The 22,811-nt window shown below is 39.0% G+C and overlaps 1 protein-coding gene and 1 non-coding gene across 2 annotated transcripts; both read right to left on the bottom strand.

Moving 5' to 3' along the window:
- Window positions 1-14,540: 14,540 nt before the first annotated feature.
- COX7C (cytochrome c oxidase subunit 7C) lies at window positions 14,541-16,560 on the bottom strand. The gene is made up of 3 exons (XM_065874885.1): window positions 16,397-16,560; window positions 15,514-15,642; window positions 14,541-14,667 (listed from the first exon to the last, which is right to left on the bottom strand). Exons 1-2 carry the CDS (start codon window positions 16,469-16,471, stop codon window positions 15,526-15,528), a joined length of 192 nt encoding a protein of 63 aa, XP_065730957.1. The 5' UTR covers window positions 16,472-16,560; the 3' UTR covers window positions 14,541-14,667; window positions 15,514-15,525.
- Window positions 14,772-14,834, bottom strand: LOC136121772 (small nucleolar RNA Z39). Its single transcript, XR_010655783.1, has one exon. It is a non-coding gene; the product is annotated as a small nucleolar RNA Z39 (small nucleolar RNA).
- Window positions 16,561-22,811: the final 6,251 nt, after the last annotated feature.

Raw genomic sequence — 22,811 nt, 5'->3', positions numbered from 1 at the left:
CCGGAGCCTGTGCTCCGCAACGGGAGAGGCCACAACAGTGAGAGGTCCGCGTACCGCAAAAAAAAAAAAGAAAGAAATATTAATTCCTCCTTGCCCTGTGGTAAAGCATACAACAGATAATGTGTGAAGATCCCAAAATTCAGTACTTATTTCTCAATAAACATCAGTTGATTTTGAATATTAAAACCAGGTATACTGTACCTTATAATTTGATAGCAAAATTATTCTGTGTTTTTAAAGTTTATTTTCTCTAACAAGCAAAGCACACTTTTATAATAACTTAATCTCTCCAGTAAATTTTCCTCCTGAAAGGGTGTGTGCAGAATATTACATCTGCACCAATAAATTGTCATTCTCATTTTATAACTCAGTCTTCTGTGATTTTGGTTACCCTACACAAGTAAAATGACAAAATTGAATGATTAAACGTAATGTCTAGTTTCTGGACCCGTGCAGTCATCATGTTGGTATAGATCCCTCATGAAACACAGCCTGAAATGACCCACTGCTCTGTCTCTACCACATCCTAGGTGTAATTACAATCTTTCATTAAGTTTCAGACAATAGTCTCCCTTCTCTAGGAGATTCTCAATGTACTCATAAGATCAAAGACCCATCAATTTTCTTATTCACTCTTTAGAAATAATTGTGAGATATATATATTTGCACACATACGCACAGAAATTAAAAGGTTAAAAAGACTGAAGTATCTGCCTAAATTATCCTTGAGAGCAACTGAAAGATATATATTTCTATGACCATTATGACATTAAATTAAAACAAATATGGCGGGGCTTCCCTGGTGGCTCAGTGGTTAAGAATCCTCCTGCCAACGCAGGGGACATGGGTTCGAGCCCTGGTCCGGGAAGATCCCACATGCCGCGGAGCAACTACTGAGTCCGCAAGCGACGATTACTGAAGCCCGTGCACCTACAGCCCGTGCTCCTCAACAAGAGAAGCCACTGCAATGAGCAGCCTTCTGTGTACCGCAAGAAAGAGTAGCTCCCGCTCAACACAACTAGAGAAAGCCCACGAAGACCCAACGCAGCCATAAATAAATTAATTAATTAAATAATTAAATGACTTCCTTTCTTAAAAAACAAAAACACAAGCTTTCAACAAATATTAAAAAAAAAAAAGTGGCCAAAAATTGTTTCTAAATCTGCCAACTCTTTCTTCCATTCTTTATTAACAACCATTTTCATTTCTCATAGGTTACATTTTAACAGCTGAATTTCAGCCTTTTGTAACTCTCTTAACATGTTTTTTAGTTTGTTGCTTGGGAAGTTTTTCACATTTACAAATTGAGGATTATTTGACTCCAGGGCGCAGAGGTCCAAAGTTTTGTCTTAATAAAGACTCCTTCTAAGAGTGTGATATTTTTGGAGTCTATCATCACTGCTTACAAACTATACAAAAGACGTTGTCATAACAACCAGAGCTTAGTGGCTTAGTATTCCAGATTTTCAGATTTAATCTTTATACCTAAGTAATATCTTTCTGCATTGCTTTAAACCTCTTGTAAAATAAATGAAAGGTTTACCTTGAGCATTGAAGAGGAATGCTTCAAGAATTTCCTATAAATAAACATATCTGTGTAATTTGTATATGTATATCTCTCTATACATAAATATGTGTATGTGTGTTTATCTATAATATATGTAAATATTACATGTTCTATATCTGTATGACCCATCCTCTTCTCCACATCTCTATGACCTCAAATTCTGCCCATCCTTCAAGGCCCAACCAAACTCCACAAAACTGTCTCAGATACACTGTGTTCCCATCTCCCCTATGCTTTCACAGCCCTTTTTGAGCCTGTTTTCAGTACTTATCGTATCCTAATTTGTATTCATATGTGTAAGCATCTATCTTTCCTGAAAGGTGGGAAATATCATCTTACTTCTCAGTGCTTTTCTTAAAGACCACTAGTTATACCTTAAAACATAGGACTTAAGTAGATATTGAGTGAATGAATATATGTCTTTGTCAAGCAACTCCTTGGGCAGGGTACTAGAGTTCTGCTTTGATAGAATACTGACATCCTATGTTCATATGCAAATGGAGCTGCCTTCAACTTTATAGATCAATATTCATCTTAGTAAATATTAAAATGAGCTCTCTGTAGAGTACTGCCTCTTACTGTCACTTGATTAACTGTACTGTAAAGTTATTTTATAATGCCAGAGAAACTGATAGTGACGTCTTTTGATTCAAGACATCAAAAGACTTTACCACAGGTCTTACAATGTTGAGACCTTAAGATTTTAAGACCAGGATTAATTAACTACAGAGATAGAGGAGTCAAAATGCTTTTCACACTGGCTGGCCTTTTGAAGAATTTTCTATTCTCATTTCTTTTCCAATTTACAATGTAAAGACTCAGTTTTTACATTTTGCACATGTACACAGTATAATAGAATTGCTAAAGAATTTCATAAAGCACACAGATATAAGTTCATTATGGAAACAAGACAATTAGGAACAACAGGAAGCATTATTTTCCTGTATTTTATTATAAAGTATCTCATATTGAATACTCTACCCCCCTACTTTTCATGTTGTAACCCTAATTGAACCCTCATATTCCCATTCTAAGATTACTTCTTCCTGGTTATTCTTCTTTCCCAGTTTCTCTTCTTACTAGGCCATCAGGCAGGTAGTCGCAAATTAATATTACTCTTGTCACACACACGCTTAGAACTGTAAAGAGCTGAGACCCACCATCAGTCCTATATCTTAAGTTGCCAAATCAGCCACACCTGTAACCCCCCTCCCCACCCCACCAAGACCTTTCCTCTTCCCCACACTTATTATCTACTCTCATTCTGCAGTACTCAATTAAGCCAAAGCCCTCTTCATACTTCCTGAAATCCTTAATTACGTTCACACTCTTCTGTATACTTGGAATGCTCTTCAGTTTGATTCACTTCCGCAAACATTAATTGAGTACTTACGGTTCACCAAAGACTACGTTAGGTACTAGGAACACAAAAATGTAAAGATGCAGCCGATGTCTTTTAAGGATACATCATTCTTTTAATCTTTCTTTGTCAATTCTTTCTTGCCTTTACATGCTACTTAAGCTACTTCCGAGGAAAAATTTTCCTGATTCACCTCACCTGATGCTACTCATTCTTTTACTTCATATACATATTCTGTTGGGCTGCACCCCACAGGCCTACAACACCTGCACTTGCTGAGCTTTAAGATGAAAGAAAGAGCCCAGAGTCAGCGACGGAGACATCAGTGGCTTAATTGGTGGGGGGGCTTACACGTCTGAAGCAAGGTCCTGGAGTGACACCCCACTGTGTGAGGCAGGTAGCAGGCAGGACATGGTGGCCATCTTTGCTCCTTGGGGGAATGGGAGACTGCTAGATATAGCAGGAATGACATCAGGTTGGCTCATTAGTTACCAGGGAAACCAGCAGAGAAGCACGCCCCTCACCACCCCTTTGATAAGGACCATCGGCAGCTGGAGCAGGGAGCAAATATGTAGGAAGTTCAGTCTTGTGAGGAGGGTGAAGTTGAAGCAGGCACAGATTGAGTAGGGGATGTACTGAGAGTAGGAGAGCAGTATCTTGATGGCTCTGACTCCATATTCCATAGTTCTTCAATTTTATTATGTCATCTGTAAATTCTTATTTATTTATCCATTTATTTATTTATTTAATTTTTGGCTGTTAGGTCTTCGTTGCTGTGTGCAGGCTTTCTCTAGTTGTGGTGAGCAGGGGTTCCTCTTCTGTTGTGCGCAGGGTTCTCATTGCAGTGGCTTCTCTTGTTGTGGAGCACTGGCTCTAGGTGGGTGGGCTTCAGTAGTGGTGGCACGTGGGCTCAGTAGTTGTGGCTCGCGGGCTCTAGAGCACAGGCTCTGTCGTTGTGGCACATGGGCTTAGTTGCTCCGTAGCATGTGGGATCTTCCAGGACCAGGGATCGAACCCGTGTCCCCTGCGTTGGCAGGCAGATGCTTAACAACTGTGCCACCAGGGAAGTCCCTCACCTGTAACTTCTTAGTCAGATTTTCTCTGGAAAATGCTTTGAAACTGCTAGAACTGATAGTAATATATTCGTGTTCCCTAAAATAACAGCATTTAATAGATACATCTATAGCATCTTTATGCTCTGAAACTTTCATATATAGAAATTATACACCCTGTGAAGTTCTAGAAGAGGCTAATCTGGTAAATAGTAAAAAGAGTTGTTGCTTCTGGGAGATAGGAACAGGGATTGACTGGGAAGGGTATGAGAGAGCTTTCTACAGTTAAGATTTGCATTATGTAGGTGTATGTATTTATCTAAACTCCCCAAATAGCTATTAAGATTGTGCCCATTTCACTATATGTAAATTTTACCTTTTTATGTCTTTGTTTTATGTTTATTTCTTAGCTGTTTTATGCCTTTCCTTCAGTTTCTTTACTAAATTTCAGGGAAATCTATCCTTCCTTAGACATCTTATAATTTCAAAGATCATTGTGTCTTTTTTCTTATTTTTTTCCTGTTTGGTCAGTTATTGTTTCATACCTCCAAGCCAGAACTTCTAAGTTTTTGAATTTTTAAATTCAAGGTGACTTTTTTCCCTTCACTATTTGCAAATGTTTAAGAATATTTAATTCAGATTAGATTGTGTTAAGACTGCTTCTGCTTCGAGAATGGTTTATTGGCAGCAGACTTTTCATTAGCTGAAATGAAATGCTATGAATCTAAATTTCTGATTTCTTCTTATAGTAACTTTGTATGAATTCTATCTGGCATAGGCTATTCACTTTGAAGTAGGATTCTCCTGTACTAGTAATACAATTATATGTAACCAGAGTGAGAGTTTAAGGAGGCTAACTAGGTTTTTTGTTCGAAGGCATTCTCTTCTTTCATGTGGTGAAATATTAGGGTTTTTTTGGTTTTTTTTTCTTTTTGTGGTACGTGGGCCTCTCACTGTGTGGCCCCTCTCCCGTTGCAGAGCACAGGCTCCGGACGCGCAGGCTCAGTGGCCACGGCTCATGGGCCTAGCCGCTCTGTGGCACGTGGGATCTTCCCAGACTGGGCCACGAACCCGTGTTCCCTGCATCGGCAGGTGGACTCTCAACCACTGCACCACCAGGCAAACACTTACTTTTTTTGTTCTGTTTTTTTTAATTTGCACTTTGTTGGGAGAGGGCTTGGTGCTCTGAGTTTGTACTCCATTTTTACAGGAAACAATTTCGCTTCCTTTTCTTGTGCTTCCTTTTCTTCGTTTACCAGCCAGCCTCCAAGGGTGCATCTCCTTGACACTTTGACTTACTAGAAGTGGTGCCATTCTGAAACTCTTGCCTTGGGTTCTGCTCATTTTCAAGTCCCTTCCTTTCATTGTCACAGTAGCCAGTGCACCAATCTGCAAGATCTCAACCTGATTCTCAGTATTTTCCCACTCTGAGTGCAATTGGTTTTTGAGAGTGATTTTACCTGTATCCCAACAACCCCTGTCGCCCTACCTCCACCCTCATTCATACCCTGTTGACCCTACCCATATCTCTGCATAAGTCTCCCCTTGGGTATGGGCTCTATATGTGATTTTGCTAGTCTGAATGCTTATTTTTCTACTTACAGGTAACTTAAAATCTATCTCTTAGTATTTTGGATTCCTGAACCCAATTCCAGTGTGTGTGTGTGTGTGTGTGTGTGTGTGTGTGTGTGTGTGTGTGTGTGTGTAGGCTTCCCCATACAAATACTTCTCGAACACCAGCAGTGTGTCTGAGAATTCAACTCAATTCTAACATTAGATTCCACAGGTAAAGGGCTCAGTCCCATTAGACCATCTTCCCCTTCAGGTGCCAATTGCAACCTCAGGCTGTTACCTGTGCTTCTGACCAACTGGCTGTAAATCAGTGGTTCCCACAAACTCCTGCTTGGGTTTGATTAATTTGCTAGAGCAGCTCACAGAATTCAGGGAACCCACTTACCGCTAGATTACAGATTTATTACAAAGGATATTAAATGATACCAATCAACAGCCAGATGAAGAGGTACCTAGGGCTTTGTCCAGAACAAAGGAGGTCCTCCTGGATCTTGGAGCCCAGCATTGGGGCACATGGAAGTGTTCTGGTTCCTCAGCCTGGAAGCTCTCTGAACTGTGCCCCTTTTGGGGTTTTTATGGAGGATTCATTACACAGGCATGATTCATTAACTCATCAACCATTGGTGATTGACTCACCCTCTAGCTCCCTCTCCCCTCCCCAGAAATCAGGGAGTAGGACTGAAAGTTCCAACCTCCTATTCAAGGTTGGTTGGCCCTGGCAACTAGTCATCATCCTTAGGTGTTTTCCAAAAGTCACATTCATTAACATAAACCCAGTTGTTGTGGAAAGGGGCAGTTATGAATAACAAGACACCCATTTGACCTCCATGGCTCAGAGGTATTTTCAGGAACTGAGGACAAGAGAGCAAATTTTATAACAAAAATGCTCCCATTGCTCTTATGGCTTAGGAAATTGCAAAGGTTTTGGGAGATGTGAGCCAGGAACTGTGGATAAAGACCAAAGATACATGACAAATATATTTTGGTCCTTTGAGAGACCATATATATATTTATAAATAGAAATGATAAATCACAGTATCACAGTTACATTAAAGGCATAGGTTATGGGTGAATTTGCATTTTCTACTGATCAGTAAATTTCTCTGGAGGGCATGTGGGGAAATTTAGACTTAGGACATGTCTTAGTTTGAGTTGCTGTAACAATATCACAGATTGTGTGGCTTATAAGCAACAAAAAATTTCTCACAGTTTTGGAGGCTGGGAAGTCCAAGATCAAAGTGCTGGCAGATCTGGTGTCTGGTGAGGGCCTGCTTCCTGGCTTATAGGTATGTCTTCTTGCTGTGTTCTCAAATGACAGAAGGTGGTTAGGGAACTCTTAGGGGTGCTGACCTGAAACAAATAGACTGCCAGATATTTCTCCAGCAAATATGGGTTTATTCAGGATCAGCAAAGAATTGCAATTCAAGGTCTACAACCATGGTGAGCCACGTGCAAGTCTCCACAAGGCAAGGAAAGAAGAGTGCTTTTATAGAGAGGAAAAGGAAGTTGGGAGGGCCATAGTAAACAAAGAGCCCTTGCCAGGAGGAAGGAAGGAAGAGAAAGGTCTTCTTCCAGTTGGGCTCAGCTATTATCATAGGGTGGGCGAGTTCCTTCTTCTGCTCTCTCGACTCTATTTAATTTTGCATTTTATTAATTATTTACAGGGGTCTCTTTTTTAAGAGCACCAATTCCACTCATGAGGACTCCAATATCATGATCTAATCACATCCCAAATGCCCTACCTGCAGATACTGTCACTTTGGGGATCAGGTTTCAACATACAAATTTTGAGGGGGACACAAACGTTGTCTACAGCAGGAAGTTCCCTTTTTTTCTGTGATAACTTGGAGATATCTAGAATTTCCTTTCTAAAATTCCAACAATTTTTTTCCCCAGGTAATTCATATTAATTTCCATACTGGTAAACACTGCAAGCCAGAATCTTGCTGTCAACTCATCCTATTATGTGCATCAAAAATTATTGTTGGTACTGTAATTGACAGCAGTGTCCCCCAAAGCTTTGACTATTAGGGAAAAGGCAGCATTTCAGAATTTTAAATTATCTTTTTCTTTAATTGGTAATAATGATACCCATGTTAAACAGTTTCAATTCTGCTACACAGAGTGTATACAAGCTATTTAATCAATTTCTGATGGTGGGAAAATCCACAGCTTCCCAAAAAGGTACATATATGAAGAAAAGGACCTCTATGCATGGTTCAGTAGCTGAGAAGGGAAACTGTGACCATTGAACCATCAAAAATTTCCATCTATAGTATTGGTAGTTTCATATGGTTCAACTTATGTACCCCATCTGAGGAAAGTGTGATTGATTTTGGTTTATAGATACAACTGCACTGAGCAAAGTTCTCAGAACATAAAGATGAAGATATTATTCAATATTTGTTGATATTATTAATTCAAATTCAAGGTGTAAGTCTGATAAATTTATCAATATATAGATATTTAACTGATCATCTCCTGTTACTAAGCATCAAAAGAGAATTTCCTAGACTGGCTTCTCATATACTAGGAAATGCTATTAAATCCAACCGATAGTCATCCTACCTCCATCTATCTAAATATAACTGTTGAAAGCCTAATATTTACCTGGCATTGTAGTAAGTTTTGGAATACAGCAAAGAAAAAAGACAAAGCTTATTCTAAAGAATATAGAGCCCATTAAAATCTTGAATAATTATTCAGTATCAATTATTGTAGTATCTGCCTTTTGTTAGATCTCTGAAAATTGTGAGGGGATGGTGAATTTTAGCTGAAAAACCTAAATTTGAGATGACTTTCTATAGGAATGCTACATTGAGTTGCACTGTTTTCCAATGTACAATACACAATGAAGGTGACTGGACAAGGGAGCGAGTGTGCTCTGGCATGCTGTGCACACCTGGAAGAAGGCCCACATTTTTCTAATTTTTACAAAGCTGCCCATCGGGTAAGTGGGATCCATCAAAATGAGAGAGAAGGTGTAAATGCACAATAGGTAGCTACTAAAAACTGCAGCTCTAAAAAACCACTTTGAAAGTAGAAAGCTATTTACCTCCAGCAATCTGGCCCTTCATACACACATGGGAAGTGTTGAAAAGAGATCTTTCCTTACTACCAAGTCATGCTTTTATGTGGTACGGTACCCATCTTTGTAATTGCAGATACAATTCATTTTAAATTTTGAAGAGTCCTTAGAAGATCGAGTTGACAAAGATTTCTACAATTAAAGATTCAGAGATATAGAGAAGTAATCCTTTTCAAGGTCTTATGGGGTACCCAAGTATTTCAGTGAGGGTAGGCCAAGCTTTGCTGCAGTCACAACCCTCAAACCCCAGAGGCTGAAAACAATGAGAAAGTTTCTTGCTCATTCTATACATTTGACAAAGGGTTGTACTACTAGTACCTCAGGAAGCCAGGCTAAAGAAGGCTATATCCCAGCAGCAGGAGTAAGGGAACTTGGTGAATTGTACACTGTCTTCTAAAGCTTCCATGGAGTGTCAACACATCATTCTTCTCATATTTTCATTTGTCAAAGCAAAGGAGACAGTGTTCAATCCTGCCATGCATACAGAAATAGAACTGGCATATTCTTGAAAAGCCCTAATGACTACTATACCAGGTTAGAGAAAGACCCAGATAACCCATATTCAAATATGAGTTCAAGAAGTCTCTCCAAAATTAACTGTAAATTATAATTATATACTAAAAAAATCTTCACTGTATTAACGTAATACAAAGAAAATGGCTATGTTCCTTCTGGTCTACAAAATTTTAACAGCTGTGAGAACAAGGTATCATTTCGTAATGGATGAAAATTTGTTAATTGTTTGATGTGACAGAGTATAAATCATGTAAAAGCTTTATTTACTATAGAGAAATTATTTTCTATTGAGACAGAAAAAATGAATTAACACTATTTCTCCTCCTTTCTAAAATCAGCTTAATCTTAAATTATACTCTAAAGACCTATGCTATGGCCTTTATTGGCTACACTAAAATAAAGGCTTATTACATTTTGACATTGGGGTCGATCTTCTCAGTATACTTTATAGTTGCAGCAGGCATTGTCTTTTACACACCCCATAACCACTTTCTTCTCCCGTTCTATTAGAATGCTGGTTTGTTCCAGTTTCCACTTTTTTCACGTTAAGACTTGGAAGAAAATATTAATTGCTCAAATGTAATCACTGCAGTGACTGTCATTTCCCTTGCTAGTGTTGTATTTAGAAATGGGTATATTATATCCCTTGTGTCCAATGAACGGTGAAGGAGTTTGCTAGTGGGCTTCTAGGAAATCTTTCTTCATTCTTAAAAATAACTTGAACAGATTCTTTTCTTGCTGGATATTGTCAAGTCTGTATGGGATGCCTGGAACTGTAGCAGCCATCTCATGACAAAGAAATAGTTTACAGACAATAGGCTGAGTTTGGATAGAATGCCCTTAAATTCTCTGAGCTCTATCTTTTGTTATGTAAAACATATTCCCTAATCCTTTAAGCCAGTGCTTCTCAAAATGTTGGTCTCAAACAGGACCACCAGCTACTGTCGGAATGTAAATCAATATACATTTTCTTTCAAGGAAGGTTATCTACAAAGAACATCAGATGGACTAAACAGTGTCGTCAGTGACATAGTTAAATTACACTTTGGCAGAAAATCTTAATCTCATTGAGTTTGCAACAACTGTTATTATTTGGTTGGAGAACTCAACTAATAAAGTTACCTGGGAAAAATTCATTTTTCTTCAGAAAACACTGACACATACACCATTTTGGTGTACAGACCAGAAAGTCTGGGGTTTGCTTTTAGGTAATTTTGCTATTCTTGGTTTCAATTCAGTAATTCATTCAATAAGTGTTCACTGATCACTTAAATTATACATGTAGTATAAATGAATAAGTAAAAGCTGCCCTGGCCTCAGAAAAATTACAAGTTGGTATGGGAGATAGGAAGGGAAATCAGTGATTACAGTACTTGCCAAGGTTAACTATAAAGCTGTTTACAGGGTGTTGGAGACTTAAGTGTATTATGTTTGGGAGGAATTGGCAAGGGAAAACTACAGAAAAAGGTGGCACCTGAGCTAAGTTAATATGTGGAGGCAGTTCACAAAACTGGAGCTGTGGCCAGGGTGAGGCTGAAACCATAGAGAAATGACTGTCATGTTAAAGAGTTTTAATTTTACTGATGGTGACTACTTATTACATGATCAGCTTGCATTTACTACCATGATTCCAGGCACTTTTGGACATGGTTAAGGTTGAAGTTATTTGCTGGACTAGTTAGAACTGTAGCTAGACTTAGTAATTGAAAATACCAATCTATAACTGCCCAATGGCCTTGGGATTAACTTGAACAATTTATACAATGTCCGTTTTAGTTCCTCTACCTCACTTGTTTTTGAGTTAAGCACTCTAATCTTCACAATATCCTAAGATACACAAGGAAACTGAGGCAGAGATAGTCTCTAGTTGAGCTGAAACATGGTTAAGGCTGGCTTTGAGTCCAGTCAAATCTTAGTCCTGAGTCCATATTCTTAACCCCTTTTGTACTGCTTCTCAGGCAAAATGTAGGACATTTTGATTTTTCCCATTAGGGTGGCCAAAGCTTAATTACGATAATTCTGGTTTCCTTCAAATGACTCCTGGGTTTCAGCCCCCAACCAAAATCCCTAATCAGGTATTCTGGAGTCAGGGAAGCCTCTGCATAAGGTACACTTGGCCTAGTGTAGTTTCATTAAGTGGGTCCATCCAGTGTAAACTTTTATAAGAGAATCTGGATTTTTATGGGAATCTTGTGGTTTTAGGTGTTGGCTTGAACTTTTAAAAACCAGTGCAGGGGGGAAATATATACATAAAATTGAAAAAAAAAAAAATCAATGTTCTGTGATGGTTTTAAAAACTCAAGCCAACACTTAAAAAAAAAATAAAGTGGAGTCACATGCTTATATGAAATTGTGAAAAAAAAATTAAACTGGAGTCACATGTTTATATGAAATTGTGATGGTTAATTTTACATTATCAAGTTGACTGGGCCATGGTGTCCAGATATTTGGCCAAATATTACTCTGGATATTTCTGTTAAAATATTTTTTGGGATGAGATTGCCATTTTTTTTTTGGCCACACTGCACGGCTTGCAGGATCTTAGTTCCCCAACTAGGAGTTGAACCTGGGCCATGGCAGTGAAACTGCGAAGTCCTAACCACTGGACTGTTAGGGAATTCCCAAGATTACTACTTAAACCATTTCAGTAAAACCTACTCTCCATAATGTGGGTGAGCCACATCCAATTAGTTGAGGGCATTAACAGAAAAAGACAGACTTCTCCGAAAGAGGGAATTCTGTTAGCAGATGGCTTCCGACTGGAATAACAACTCTCCCCTGGGTCTACAACCTTCAGTTTACCCCAGATTGTCGACCTGACAGACCCCCACTATTGCAAGAACCAATTCCTTAAAATAAATCTCTCTATAGACACATGCTGCTGGTTGTTTCTCTGGAGAACCCCAATACGAAAACTAAAAAGTTGTCTAGCCTCTATCACTCAATATTCTTACACACTAAGAGCCAGCCTGTTGAAGGCCTTTTATGGGGATGGGGTAAACCGCATTCCTATCCTGGGAAAGGGAGGTTTTTCTCTCATTCGTGTACACCACTCAAATACTTTTAACTCAATTCAGAGAGAAATCTAATAAATGACATTTTCTACCTAGACCCTGCTGTAAAATACTAAGCTACTTTTGACTCGATATATTTTAAATCAGGGGAAAAAAATTCTTCATTTAGGACTTGCCAGGACTTAAAATGTTTTTATATAGCTCAATGAATTTCAAAATAGGAAGAAGGCTCTATCCCCATTTCCTCCAAGAAAACCCTGAAGGCTAAATTTGTAATTTAGCAAAGATTTGAACCAAGAATTCGAAATCATGATATGAACCCTAAACTCTTACTCTTGCTTCTACTGTTCCAAAAGGTAGAAATCATTAATGTTGTATCGAAAAACTCTCCAAGCACAGAACATCTGACTCATCAATGGATAATCAAAAAACAACACACAAATACATAGAATAGTTGGACAGTCATTTAGACTAAATTGCATCCATATTTAAGTAATTGCCAGGCAGTTACTAAAGAGCCTAAAGATAGGTATTCTAGTGACCAAACTGGGATTAAAATATTCGGTAGTTGGGCTTCCCTGGTGGCGCAGTGGTTGAGAGTCCGCCTGCCGATGCAGGGGACATGGGTTCGTGCCCTGGTCCGGGAAGATCCCACATGCCGCGGAGCGCTGGACCCGTGAGCCATGGCCGCGGAGCGTGCGCGTCCGGAGCTTGTGCTCCGCAACGGGAGAGGCCACAACAGTGAGAGGCCCGCATACCACAAAAAAAAAAAAAAAAAAAAAAAAAAAAAATTCGGTAGCTAATTACTTTCCCCCTGCCCTAATATAAAGCCCTTGGAACTAAGTCATTATATTTTAAGTGGTAAGCAGCATTTCGTAATTTTGATTCACTGATACAGCTAATCAGAGCCATCTTGTAACCCTTTTCTACTAGTCAAGCTCCAGAATAAAATGGGAGTATCTCCTATATTGTCTCACATGCTATTACATTCCATTTCAGTTTTTTGTTTTTAAATTATTAATTTATTTATGGCTGCATTGGGTCTTTGTTGCCGCTCGCAGGCTTTCTCTAGTTGTGGTGAGCAGGGGCTACTCTTTGTTGCAGTGCGCGGGCTCCTCGTTGTGGTGGCTTCTCTTGTTGCGGAGCACAGGCTCTAGGCATGTGGGTTTCAGTAGCTGTGGCACAATGGCTTAGTTGCTCTGCGTCATGTGGGATCTTCCTGGACCAGGGCTCTAACCCATGTCCCCTGCATTGGCAGGCGGATTCTTAACCACTGTGCCACTAGGGAAGTCCCTCAAATAGTTCTTTCATTCAGTCTAAACAAGACTAACATAGGTCGGTAGCACATTTATCATGGCAAAAATTTCAGTTTTAGGGTACAGGTTTAGAGGAAAAAAAGGAAGCTCTTGAACTTAAATCTGCTAACACTACTGGTTTTCCTAATGATCAACTAATTATCACTCATGGAGAAAAATGAATTTACTCCCTCAAAGTAAAAAAAGACTAAAAGTGTATCTTTTTTCTGCTGCCTTTAAATTAAAAAAAAAAATTACAGGACAAAGTTTGCATTTCTTTTATAATGAATTACCAACAAATTCCTGACCCAGGAATCAAAAATTAAAATTTATAATTTAAAACCAAGAAGCAAGCTAAATCACATACATATTTAATTAAGAAACTAATAATGCAATATTACCCAAATAAAAAGTAAGCACAGGGACTCCCCTGGTGGCATAGTAGTTAAGAAGTTGCTTGCCAATGAACGGGACATGGGTTTGAGCCCTGGTCTGGGAAGATCCCACATGCCATGGAGCAACTAAGCCCGTGTGCCACAACTACTGAGCCTGTGCTATAGGGCCTGTGAGAAACAACTACTGAGCCCACGCTCTGCAGCAAGAGAAGCCACCACAATGAAAAGCCCGTGTGCTGCAACAAAGAGTAGGCCCCACTCACTGCAACTGGAGAAAGCCAGAGTGCTGCAACAAAGACCCAATGCAGGTAAAAAAAAAAAAAAAAAAAAAAAACAATCCTAATCTAACACAGTCTATTCGTCCAAGGTAACAGTGTGAATCTATATATGTTCTCTTCCATCTCAATATGTCATGTAATGACAAGTTCAACAGCCAAGCAACCTCATCTTCTGGATGGACCAGTAAATTTGTACTGTCCATGTCTGCCGAGTCCTGACCCCTTTCCAGCATACCTGTGAGTGACCCTTATGAATAGTTTGGTTGGAGAAAGCAAAGTCTCCACTGTTGAAAGCTATGGAAGAGACTCTTAATTCAAACACTATTAGGTTGGTGAATGAGGCAAATTGGAGCATGTAAAAAAAAAAAAACAAAACAAGCACATGCTCAATTATCGTGTTCCATATTTCAGAGAAGAGGCATTAAGGATTTATGCTTAAGTTTATTTACAAACATATCTAGGATGCTGAGTTCAAGAGTTTGATCCTTTTTTCAAAGAGACTGCACATCTTAAAATGCTCCTCTTCGTATCTGTGAATAAAAACATAAAAAATTAACAATATTAAAGAACCCATTCATTTAACAGAAATATGTAGTTTCATTAATATACTATCTGTCCTTCAATTTACGACTGGTACATCAGAAAGCGTTTACAGTATCATGGCTTTATTCATACTGGTTTTCTTCATCATATGCACCAGAGTCTTCCCAAGTAATGGCTTGGATAAATCATTTCCCTTCTAAACTAAGACAAGTAAAGTCTTTCTTTTCCAAAGTATATTTTGGAATTTATTCCAATCATCCCACAGAGCTTCCTTTCGTGTTACTTTTGCTGAAAATTCTGATTATAATTTAACTAAATAAATCCTTTCTTCTCACTCAAGGAATCTGCTAACCTTGCTGCACACAAGATTCCTTCAGGTATACACTAATATATACTGCCCTCAAGACAGATTAGCATTAATCAGTTTACTAGAACTTTACCTGGTCAAGTACCTGAGCTCTGGAACAAGACTGCCTGGGTAAAAATTCTGGTCCACCATCACTAGCTATGGAATACTGGGCAACTTAACATTTTTTTTTTTTTGGTCTCAGATCAGGTTAACATCATCCACCTCAGTCTTGCCTGGTAGCCAACCTGAGCTTATTAATGTAAAGTGTGCCTGACAAAGTGCAGCACTCAATAAACACTGGCTTTCACACAAAGATACATTTGTTTATAGGTTTAACCTGTCTCCCTCAATGCCACACCCACACTTAACTTCAGGAATTACAACAACACACAATAGCATATTTGTGATTTTGGGGGGCATGGTAAGGGAAGAAAGGAAAAAAGGGGAAACCTCTGTGAAGATTAGAAATGCACTAATTATTTACCTGTCTCATGGATTATTTTTTAAGCAGTTGGTGTCTTACTATGTAGAAAGGTGCAGCAAATCCAGACCCAAAGTACAGAGTCATCATAGCTAGTAACCGCCACTTGTTTTCCACTGAAAATGGTAAATTCTGTTGGGAAAAAAAGAGAAAAGAAACTGAACTTCAAATCATCTGATTTTATAAATCGAAAATAAGTATACAGGAAACGCTAATTTTTCCAAAATCAGGTTATATATGTCATATACCATAACACTGTTTTAAACACTACCTTTCAAATCCTATGACCTCCATCACACAAAACACTAGAAGGTAAAAAAATACTCATCAACTCTACCCCTCTACACCCTTTCTCGGCCCGTTAATACTAGGCTTCAGGTAACCCTCGGAGAGTGTTACTGCTAACTACCCGATTTAAACTATTTATACTTGAGGCTAAAACCAACTTCAATCAAGGGCGGTTAATACTAATTTCGTCAACTAGTTGGAGACTAGCCCCACACCACAGGCCCTCATATCCTCAACGTTTCAATGACTTTCACTTCGAGTTCGGTGACCTCTAGCTGGGCTTTAAGCCGCAATACCTGCAGCCAGGCGCTTCAGGGCCCTCCATATCTTGAAGGGCGGGGTGGGGCGCGAGGGGGAAATGGGGGAGCACTAATGTGAGGTAAAGCCTCTGGCTTTACCTACTCATTCCTTTTCGCGACTACGGCGCGCAGCCAGAGTCCTGAACTTTCTCCCTGGTCCCTGGAGGAACTGAAATGCTAGTCGACGTCCCAGATCAAAACCCCGGCTTCCCATCTCTCTCTCCACGGCCCATAGGCGGCCTTGGAGTTCAGCCAGTCGCAGCCAAGTGCCCCCTGAGCCAGGCCCCTTCCATACTAACCTTCCCCGGACCCTCCTCATAGTGGCTCCTACGGACCACAGAGGTTGTGAACCTCCGGATGCTTTGTCCCAACATAGCGCTGTCGGAAGCCCTGCGAATGGCGCAGAAACTGAAGGCGGAAAAAATGGCAGCAGCACAACTTCCACTCCTTTCCTCACGACCTTGTCCCTTGTGGGTAAGGACCGAAAGGGAAGATGGGAAATGGGGGCAGAGCTCTCGAACATGCGACAAAGCGGCGGCCCCAGAGGATTGTGGGAATTGTAGTTCAGAAAATCGTGGCGCCTTGTCGGCCCTGAAAGATTTTGGGAAATGTAGTCTCGCCCAGGTTCCGGTAGGATCAGAACATTCTTACCAGCAGTGTTTCTTTCAGACGTGAGTTCTTGTCGAGTTTTTGTCCGGGTTCTTGGGGCCTGTTTCTAGAACGATTTTACTGAAGTTAACGAAGCAGTTTCACCATGTGTGTTCTAGTTTATGGAAAAGGAAAATAAGCCTCTCCCTTTTCTTTTTTTGTGACTATATGCTAAGTGTCTGTGATTTGCAGTACTACTCTGCCAGCGCTGCGAGAGATGTATATGCTCTTATCTCACCGGAAGGAAACGAAGCGTAAACACGAGTAACCAAATAACATGCAGTACAAAGGATTTCAGAGAGAAAACTGAGTTGAAGTGCGAAGGGAAGGATTCCTGGAGATATAGAGAACTAAGTAGAACAGAAGTAGGAAGAGAGGGAAGAGAAAACTCAAGGCCAGTATGAGTATGGCATGTTGGGAGTGTGGAAGAGAAAGCAGCCTCTGATCCGGAACCAGCCTGGACCAGGAATTGGTGTTCTCCTGCTGGACCTAAACAATTTAAGAGGACATGCGTATCAAAGTTTCTCATGTCAGTGATGGCTCAAGGAAATAAGATCACTCTATTATATATGAAAATAGACAAAACATGAACATTGTTCAAGTCCCAAAAATGACCAAACATCACCATACCCAGTCAATACGATGACTTCTGCTTCTTTATCAATTACAACCTTAACCGTAGGCTAGTTTTCCTTCCTCCTACGTAGAATTTAGTAAGAGAGCAAAAGTCACCGGAAAGAAGCCCAAAGCTTGTTAAGTCCTAACATCTTACTGAGATCCGCAGGGTTTCTCTGGGTGTTTGGTCACCCTTACTGCAATGAGTAATAAACCCAGCTTCTTCATTTACAGATGTATTCCTGATAGTCTTTGACTAGTGGGTATTGGAAGAAAATGGTCATAAATGAGACTGGGAAAGTATTAGGTTAGATTGTGAAAGGCCCTGCTAACCTAAGTTTTCATCTGTGGCAGAGTGTACATTGCTTCAGATGACTCATTTATACAGCAGTAGTGAATAAAGTCAAGTAGGATTTAAGTCTTGCTTTGAAAACTAGGTATAAAGTGTATGCTTTAATCTTTCTTTAGCTTTTGAAAGAGAAAAGCCATGTTTCACCTGGACAAAAAACATGAACAAAAGTGAAGTTTTATTTCCACAAGTAACTTGTAATTGAGTAGAGATGCATGTAATGCATAATTGGTGTGCTCCTCCTAATTGATAGAGGATTATGATATTCAGTTTTTTAAAAAGTCCCCATCAATGTCTTTATGTATTAAAGGATTATGATTTAACTATAATTGGGAGATGTTTTCACAGTTAATAGTTAATGTTTTCTGAATTCTCTTTTTCAGTCTAATGTAAGGAATATCTCCTGTATATTTGGTTTATTGTTACTTCTAATTCACATTAATTGATGCTTATCTGTGTATCTGGCTTTCAGCTAACTCCAAAGGGAACTCCAGGAAAGATTCTAGCATATGGCTTTGAAATTGTCTGCCTCCTCGTGGGCTCTGTGACCAATTAAAGACAGTGGCAAATTCTTTTCATCAAGAGATAGGGTCTATGCCTTTTCTCCCTGAATCTGGATGGACTCTGTGTGACTATTTTGACCAAGAGAATTTGCCATAAGTAATGCTGTGCCAGTATCCTGCCCAGGCCTTACGATATTGGCAGCTTCCTTTCCTGTCTTTTGGAACATTTGCCCCTGCAACCCTGAGCTTCATGTAAGAAGTTTGACTACTCTGCTGGAGAGGCCTCCTGAAGAGTATTCAAGAATGCACCAAAAAAAGTGGGGGATCGGGCTCAGGTGTCAGGTATGGGAGTGAAGCTATCTTGGATTCTCCAGTCCAGTCCAGGTGCCAGCTGAATGTCACTGAGGGCCCCCAGTCAGTGCTGTGTAGAGAAGAGTAGCCCAGTTTAGCCCTGCCCAAAATGCTGATCTACAGATTTGTGAGACATAATTAAATGGTTGTTCTTGCAAGCCATTACGTTTGGGGTAGTTTGTTATGCAATAGTAAATAACTGGAATAAGAACTGCTCAGCTGAACCCACCAGCCTCCAAAACTATAAGAGAAAATAATAAGTTGTTTTAAGCTGCTAAATTTTAGCGTAGTTTGTGATAACGGAGTAGAAACCTGGAACATGTATCATGCACAGTTTCTTATATATATAGCTTAACAATCTAAATTCAGTCAAAATGGCTGGCAAGAAAATTCAAATCACCCTTGAGAACCTTTTGATTCAGTATGATACTCTTTTGCTATAAAATGAATTTTAAGAGAAATGAGACATTTCATGGATTGGAACAAAACAGAAAAGATCTTTAGGGACACGAGGTTTACTCCCAAGTTGTACTTTAAAAATAAAATCCAATTATTTTAATAGTGAATAGGATGTATATCATAGCATAAGCAATCTGCTTTTTAGACCCACATGAATCTTTGGAAACTGAAATTACATTATGTAGAACAATATATCTAAAAATTAAAGTACAATATTTGTCATGTCTCTCAACAGGTACTATATTAGATTTTTAGGAACTAGGTTAGAGTTTACTTAAATTGTTTACTGAAGAAATTATATGTTTCTGTCCTACATTGAAAAACTGAAGTTTTCAAGTTTCTTTTGGTCTCAAGTTTTTAGAATTTCCTGCTACTGTAGCATTAAAATCGGAATGCTGAGTTAACTTTTTTTTGAAATTTTACATTTGTAGAGGGGAAAAAAAAACTGGTTTTAGGAAAGGAGAAAATGTGATTCCACTGAGGCAGTTAGGGTTGGAAAATATGCTGCCAGCCTTACAAATGATTTAGTGATGACCAACTGGAAGAAAAATTTCTTCAAAAAAGAAAAAAAAAATGTTTATGTGATCAAGCTGTATATTTTGCTCTTCATCTTGCTTTGTTACTTTTGAACACCATTTTTTCCTTAAAAGCCTTTCATGTTTTTTATTCCAACTTTATTGCTTAATCTCAATGAAGCTTTAAGGATGATTCACTTTTTAAAGATTAATTTATAGTTTAATTATTTGTCATTGAGAATTGCCAAATATAGGTAGGTACATTTTTACAAGGTGAACACAGAAAATAACATTTCTCACTTTGAAAATCAATGATTGTATTTATATTTATGTTCCATCTCCTTCTTGACTTAGCTTGCAGTGATACTGGTATTGCTTTGACTAGTTTTCTTTAAATTCACTATGGCATTTCCTGCTTGTGTCTATAACTGGAATACTAAATAATCAAATAGTTTCATTCATTTATTTTAAGGAAACATAATTTAAATGAGGAAGGGGAATCTGAAAATGAATTTAATGCATCATTCTAAAAAGAAGTCCTTTTTGGTTAGAAGTAAGAGAAACATAGGAGATATTTGAAAGTAAACCAACTTTCTTGCATTACTTACGTTGTTTTGTAAAGAATTGTGCAAATAAGGACTATCTGGAGGTCTTGGTTTATAACTAGGCCCTTTTTTGCTGATCAATGCATATAAAGTGCTGCTATATTTCTTCCAGATTCAGGTGAGATTGCAGGAATCTGATTAAAGGCACTTTGTTCCTCTAGACAATGTTCCTCTTTACAGTCCAGAAAGATGTTTGTTTATGCTATAACAGCTTTTGTATTTGGCTTTTCGGTTTGGGCTTATAATTAAGAAAAATGGGTTTTCTTGAGAATAACATTTATGCACTTGAGTAAATTATTAGTGAATTCACCAAACAGTTCTTTTAAACATTTCAACTAATTATAAAATTATACAAAGTGGGTTAGGTCTAATTTCCAGTTCTCTTCACATCCTTCAATTAAGCTATACCCTCACTAACAACATTTAAAACAGTATCATTGTCCCTGAATTGTGTTCAGCATCTCCTTACCACTTTGTACTAAGGGATATTATAAGCAACAGACTTATGAAACTCTTGCTGGGTTTACTATGCGGATTTTTTTTTTCCTTTGAGGATGTGTTTCAGTATATTTCATGGTGTCATTTTTATGAGGACCCATAGGAGAAATTTCTCTCTGGTCTAAAATAAACATGCTTCTCCTGAGTAGCTGATTTGCTTTTGCCTTATGAGTGCTGTGAATAACAAACTTTATTGTGATTTCTTCCTTATACTGATTCCTAGAAAGCTTAGAGCCAAATGTGTGACCTACCTTCAGTGGAGACTGTGAATGTATTTTGTATACTTTACTCCTAGCTCCATCTTCTCTTCTTTATTTAGCTTTGCTTCACTTTTCTACCCAATTTTATTTTATCTTGTTATATAGTATGTGTCTTTGTTCTATACCTCAAATTTTTTCTGAAACAGTATTAGCATGTAAATAAGCTAATAAATTATAAATTCTCCTCACATAGAAAGTTGTTGTAGTGTTACTTACTTTATTGATTTTTCTCTTTGCTTTCTGGAGCCTGGGCTAGATAAGGTAATTAAAACTAGCTAATGTAACAAATGATCCCCAAATTTTAATGGCTTAACACAATAAAGATTTATTTCTCACTTATGTCACAATCTGAATCAGATGTTCAGCATGTAATCTTCCACTTGGTAATTCTAGTGCTGTCATCTTCTTGGGCCTCCACTCAATCCTCTGGATCGACCCTGCCTGCCACCATGCTAAGAAGGTAGAGGCACACGCAAGGATCAAGTTAGTAGGTGGCATGCACTGTTTGTGCCTATATTCTATTATCCAAACCAATCACATGCTACACAGATTTCTGTGTGTCTGAGAGGAAATTGGAAATGGTTTGGTTGAACACATAGCATCTCCTCTACAGAGACCTTCTAGTGTCTTGCTGGAATCTTATGGAATACTTCTGCAAGAATTCAATATTCAGTGGTTGTATGTTATCTTGGCGCTTTGCTACAGTGGCTGCAAATCCTCATAATTCTTCTGTAATTTCCAGTTCCTGCACATTTCCCCAGAGTTGCACACTCCAGGCAATATACTGTACCTGGAATCAGAATGACATGGGTTCAAATCCAAGATCTACCTTAACTGTTTAGCTTTGGGCAAGTTGTATGACCTTTCCTCATCTTTCAAATGGAGACAGTAATCTTACGTACTTTGCAGGGTTGTTAGAAGGGTGTTCGGCTGCACCCGTCAGGCCTGCAAGCCTTGTAACTACCCAACTTCCAAACCAAAGTAAGCACCCAGAGATAGAGACAGAAACATCAACAGTTTAGTGGATAGGGGAGCTTACTGATTTTGCAGCAAAATGTCCTGGAGTGACACCCCACGGCAGACCACAGAAGGCAGGTGGCAGATGGCAGAAAGGACACAACAGCAATCTCACTACTCTCAATACTGGGGGAGAAGCAGCCTACCATTTATAAGGAAGAATTGACTTCAGATAGGCTCATCAGTTACTAGGGAAACCAGCAGCTGGGGCAGGGGACAAGCATGTAGGGAGTTTACTGAATAAGCCCTACAATTAAGAGGATTGGATAGTCATGTGAGTGAAGCAAGGACTGGTCGAGTAGAGGGTGTACAGAGAGCAAGAGAACAGCCATATTGAGTGGCCTGACCATACAAAGGGTCAATTGAGATATTTGCTGCTTCAGAGTGTTCTATTAACAATGGGCCGGTGACAACCCCCCTTTGGGGAATCCCCCTCCACTTGCCACTTTTTAATTATCTTTCTGTCTTTTCTCAACAGTTTGGCCACTGGAATATGTAGATCTGAAATATTTTTTAAAAACTGATGAACTACAGTAATGTAAGCTCTTTGAGGGAAGAGAGTGGGGGGGTTTTTTGTTGTTTTTTCTGATCACTTATGTATCATCCTAAGTATCCTCCATAAAGACACTCAATGAATGAATGCTGAAAACAATTAATGAATAGCGTAGTAGTTTGAATTTAAATGAAAATACTATGTTCTGAGTGTAGATTATGATTTAGTTTTTAAAATCCACTTTATTGAGGCACATGTTACATGCAGTAAAACGTCTATTTTGAGTGTCCTGCTCCACGACGGGAGAGGCCACAGCGGCGAGAGGCCCACGTACTGTAAAAAAAATAAGAGTGGCCCCCGCTTGCCACAACTAGAGGAAACCCTTGCACAGAAACGAAGAC

This window comes from Phocoena phocoena, chromosome 3 (genome assembly GCF_963924675.1).
Source record: "Phocoena phocoena chromosome 3, mPhoPho1.1, whole genome shotgun sequence".
NCBI lineage: Eukaryota > Metazoa > Chordata > Mammalia > Artiodactyla > Phocoenidae > Phocoena > Phocoena phocoena.
This window is presented reverse-complemented; position numbering and strand designations above follow the sequence as displayed.

Coding starts and splice junctions, on each gene's coding strand:
- COX7C (XM_065874885.1), bottom strand. CDS start 16,471: ATGTTGGGACAAAGCATCCGGAGGTTCACAACCTCTGTGGTCCGTAGG. Junction 15,643..16,396: donor ATGAGGAGGGTCCGGGGAAG/GTTAGTATGGAA, acceptor TTTTCCCAACAG/AATTTACCATTTTCAGTGGA.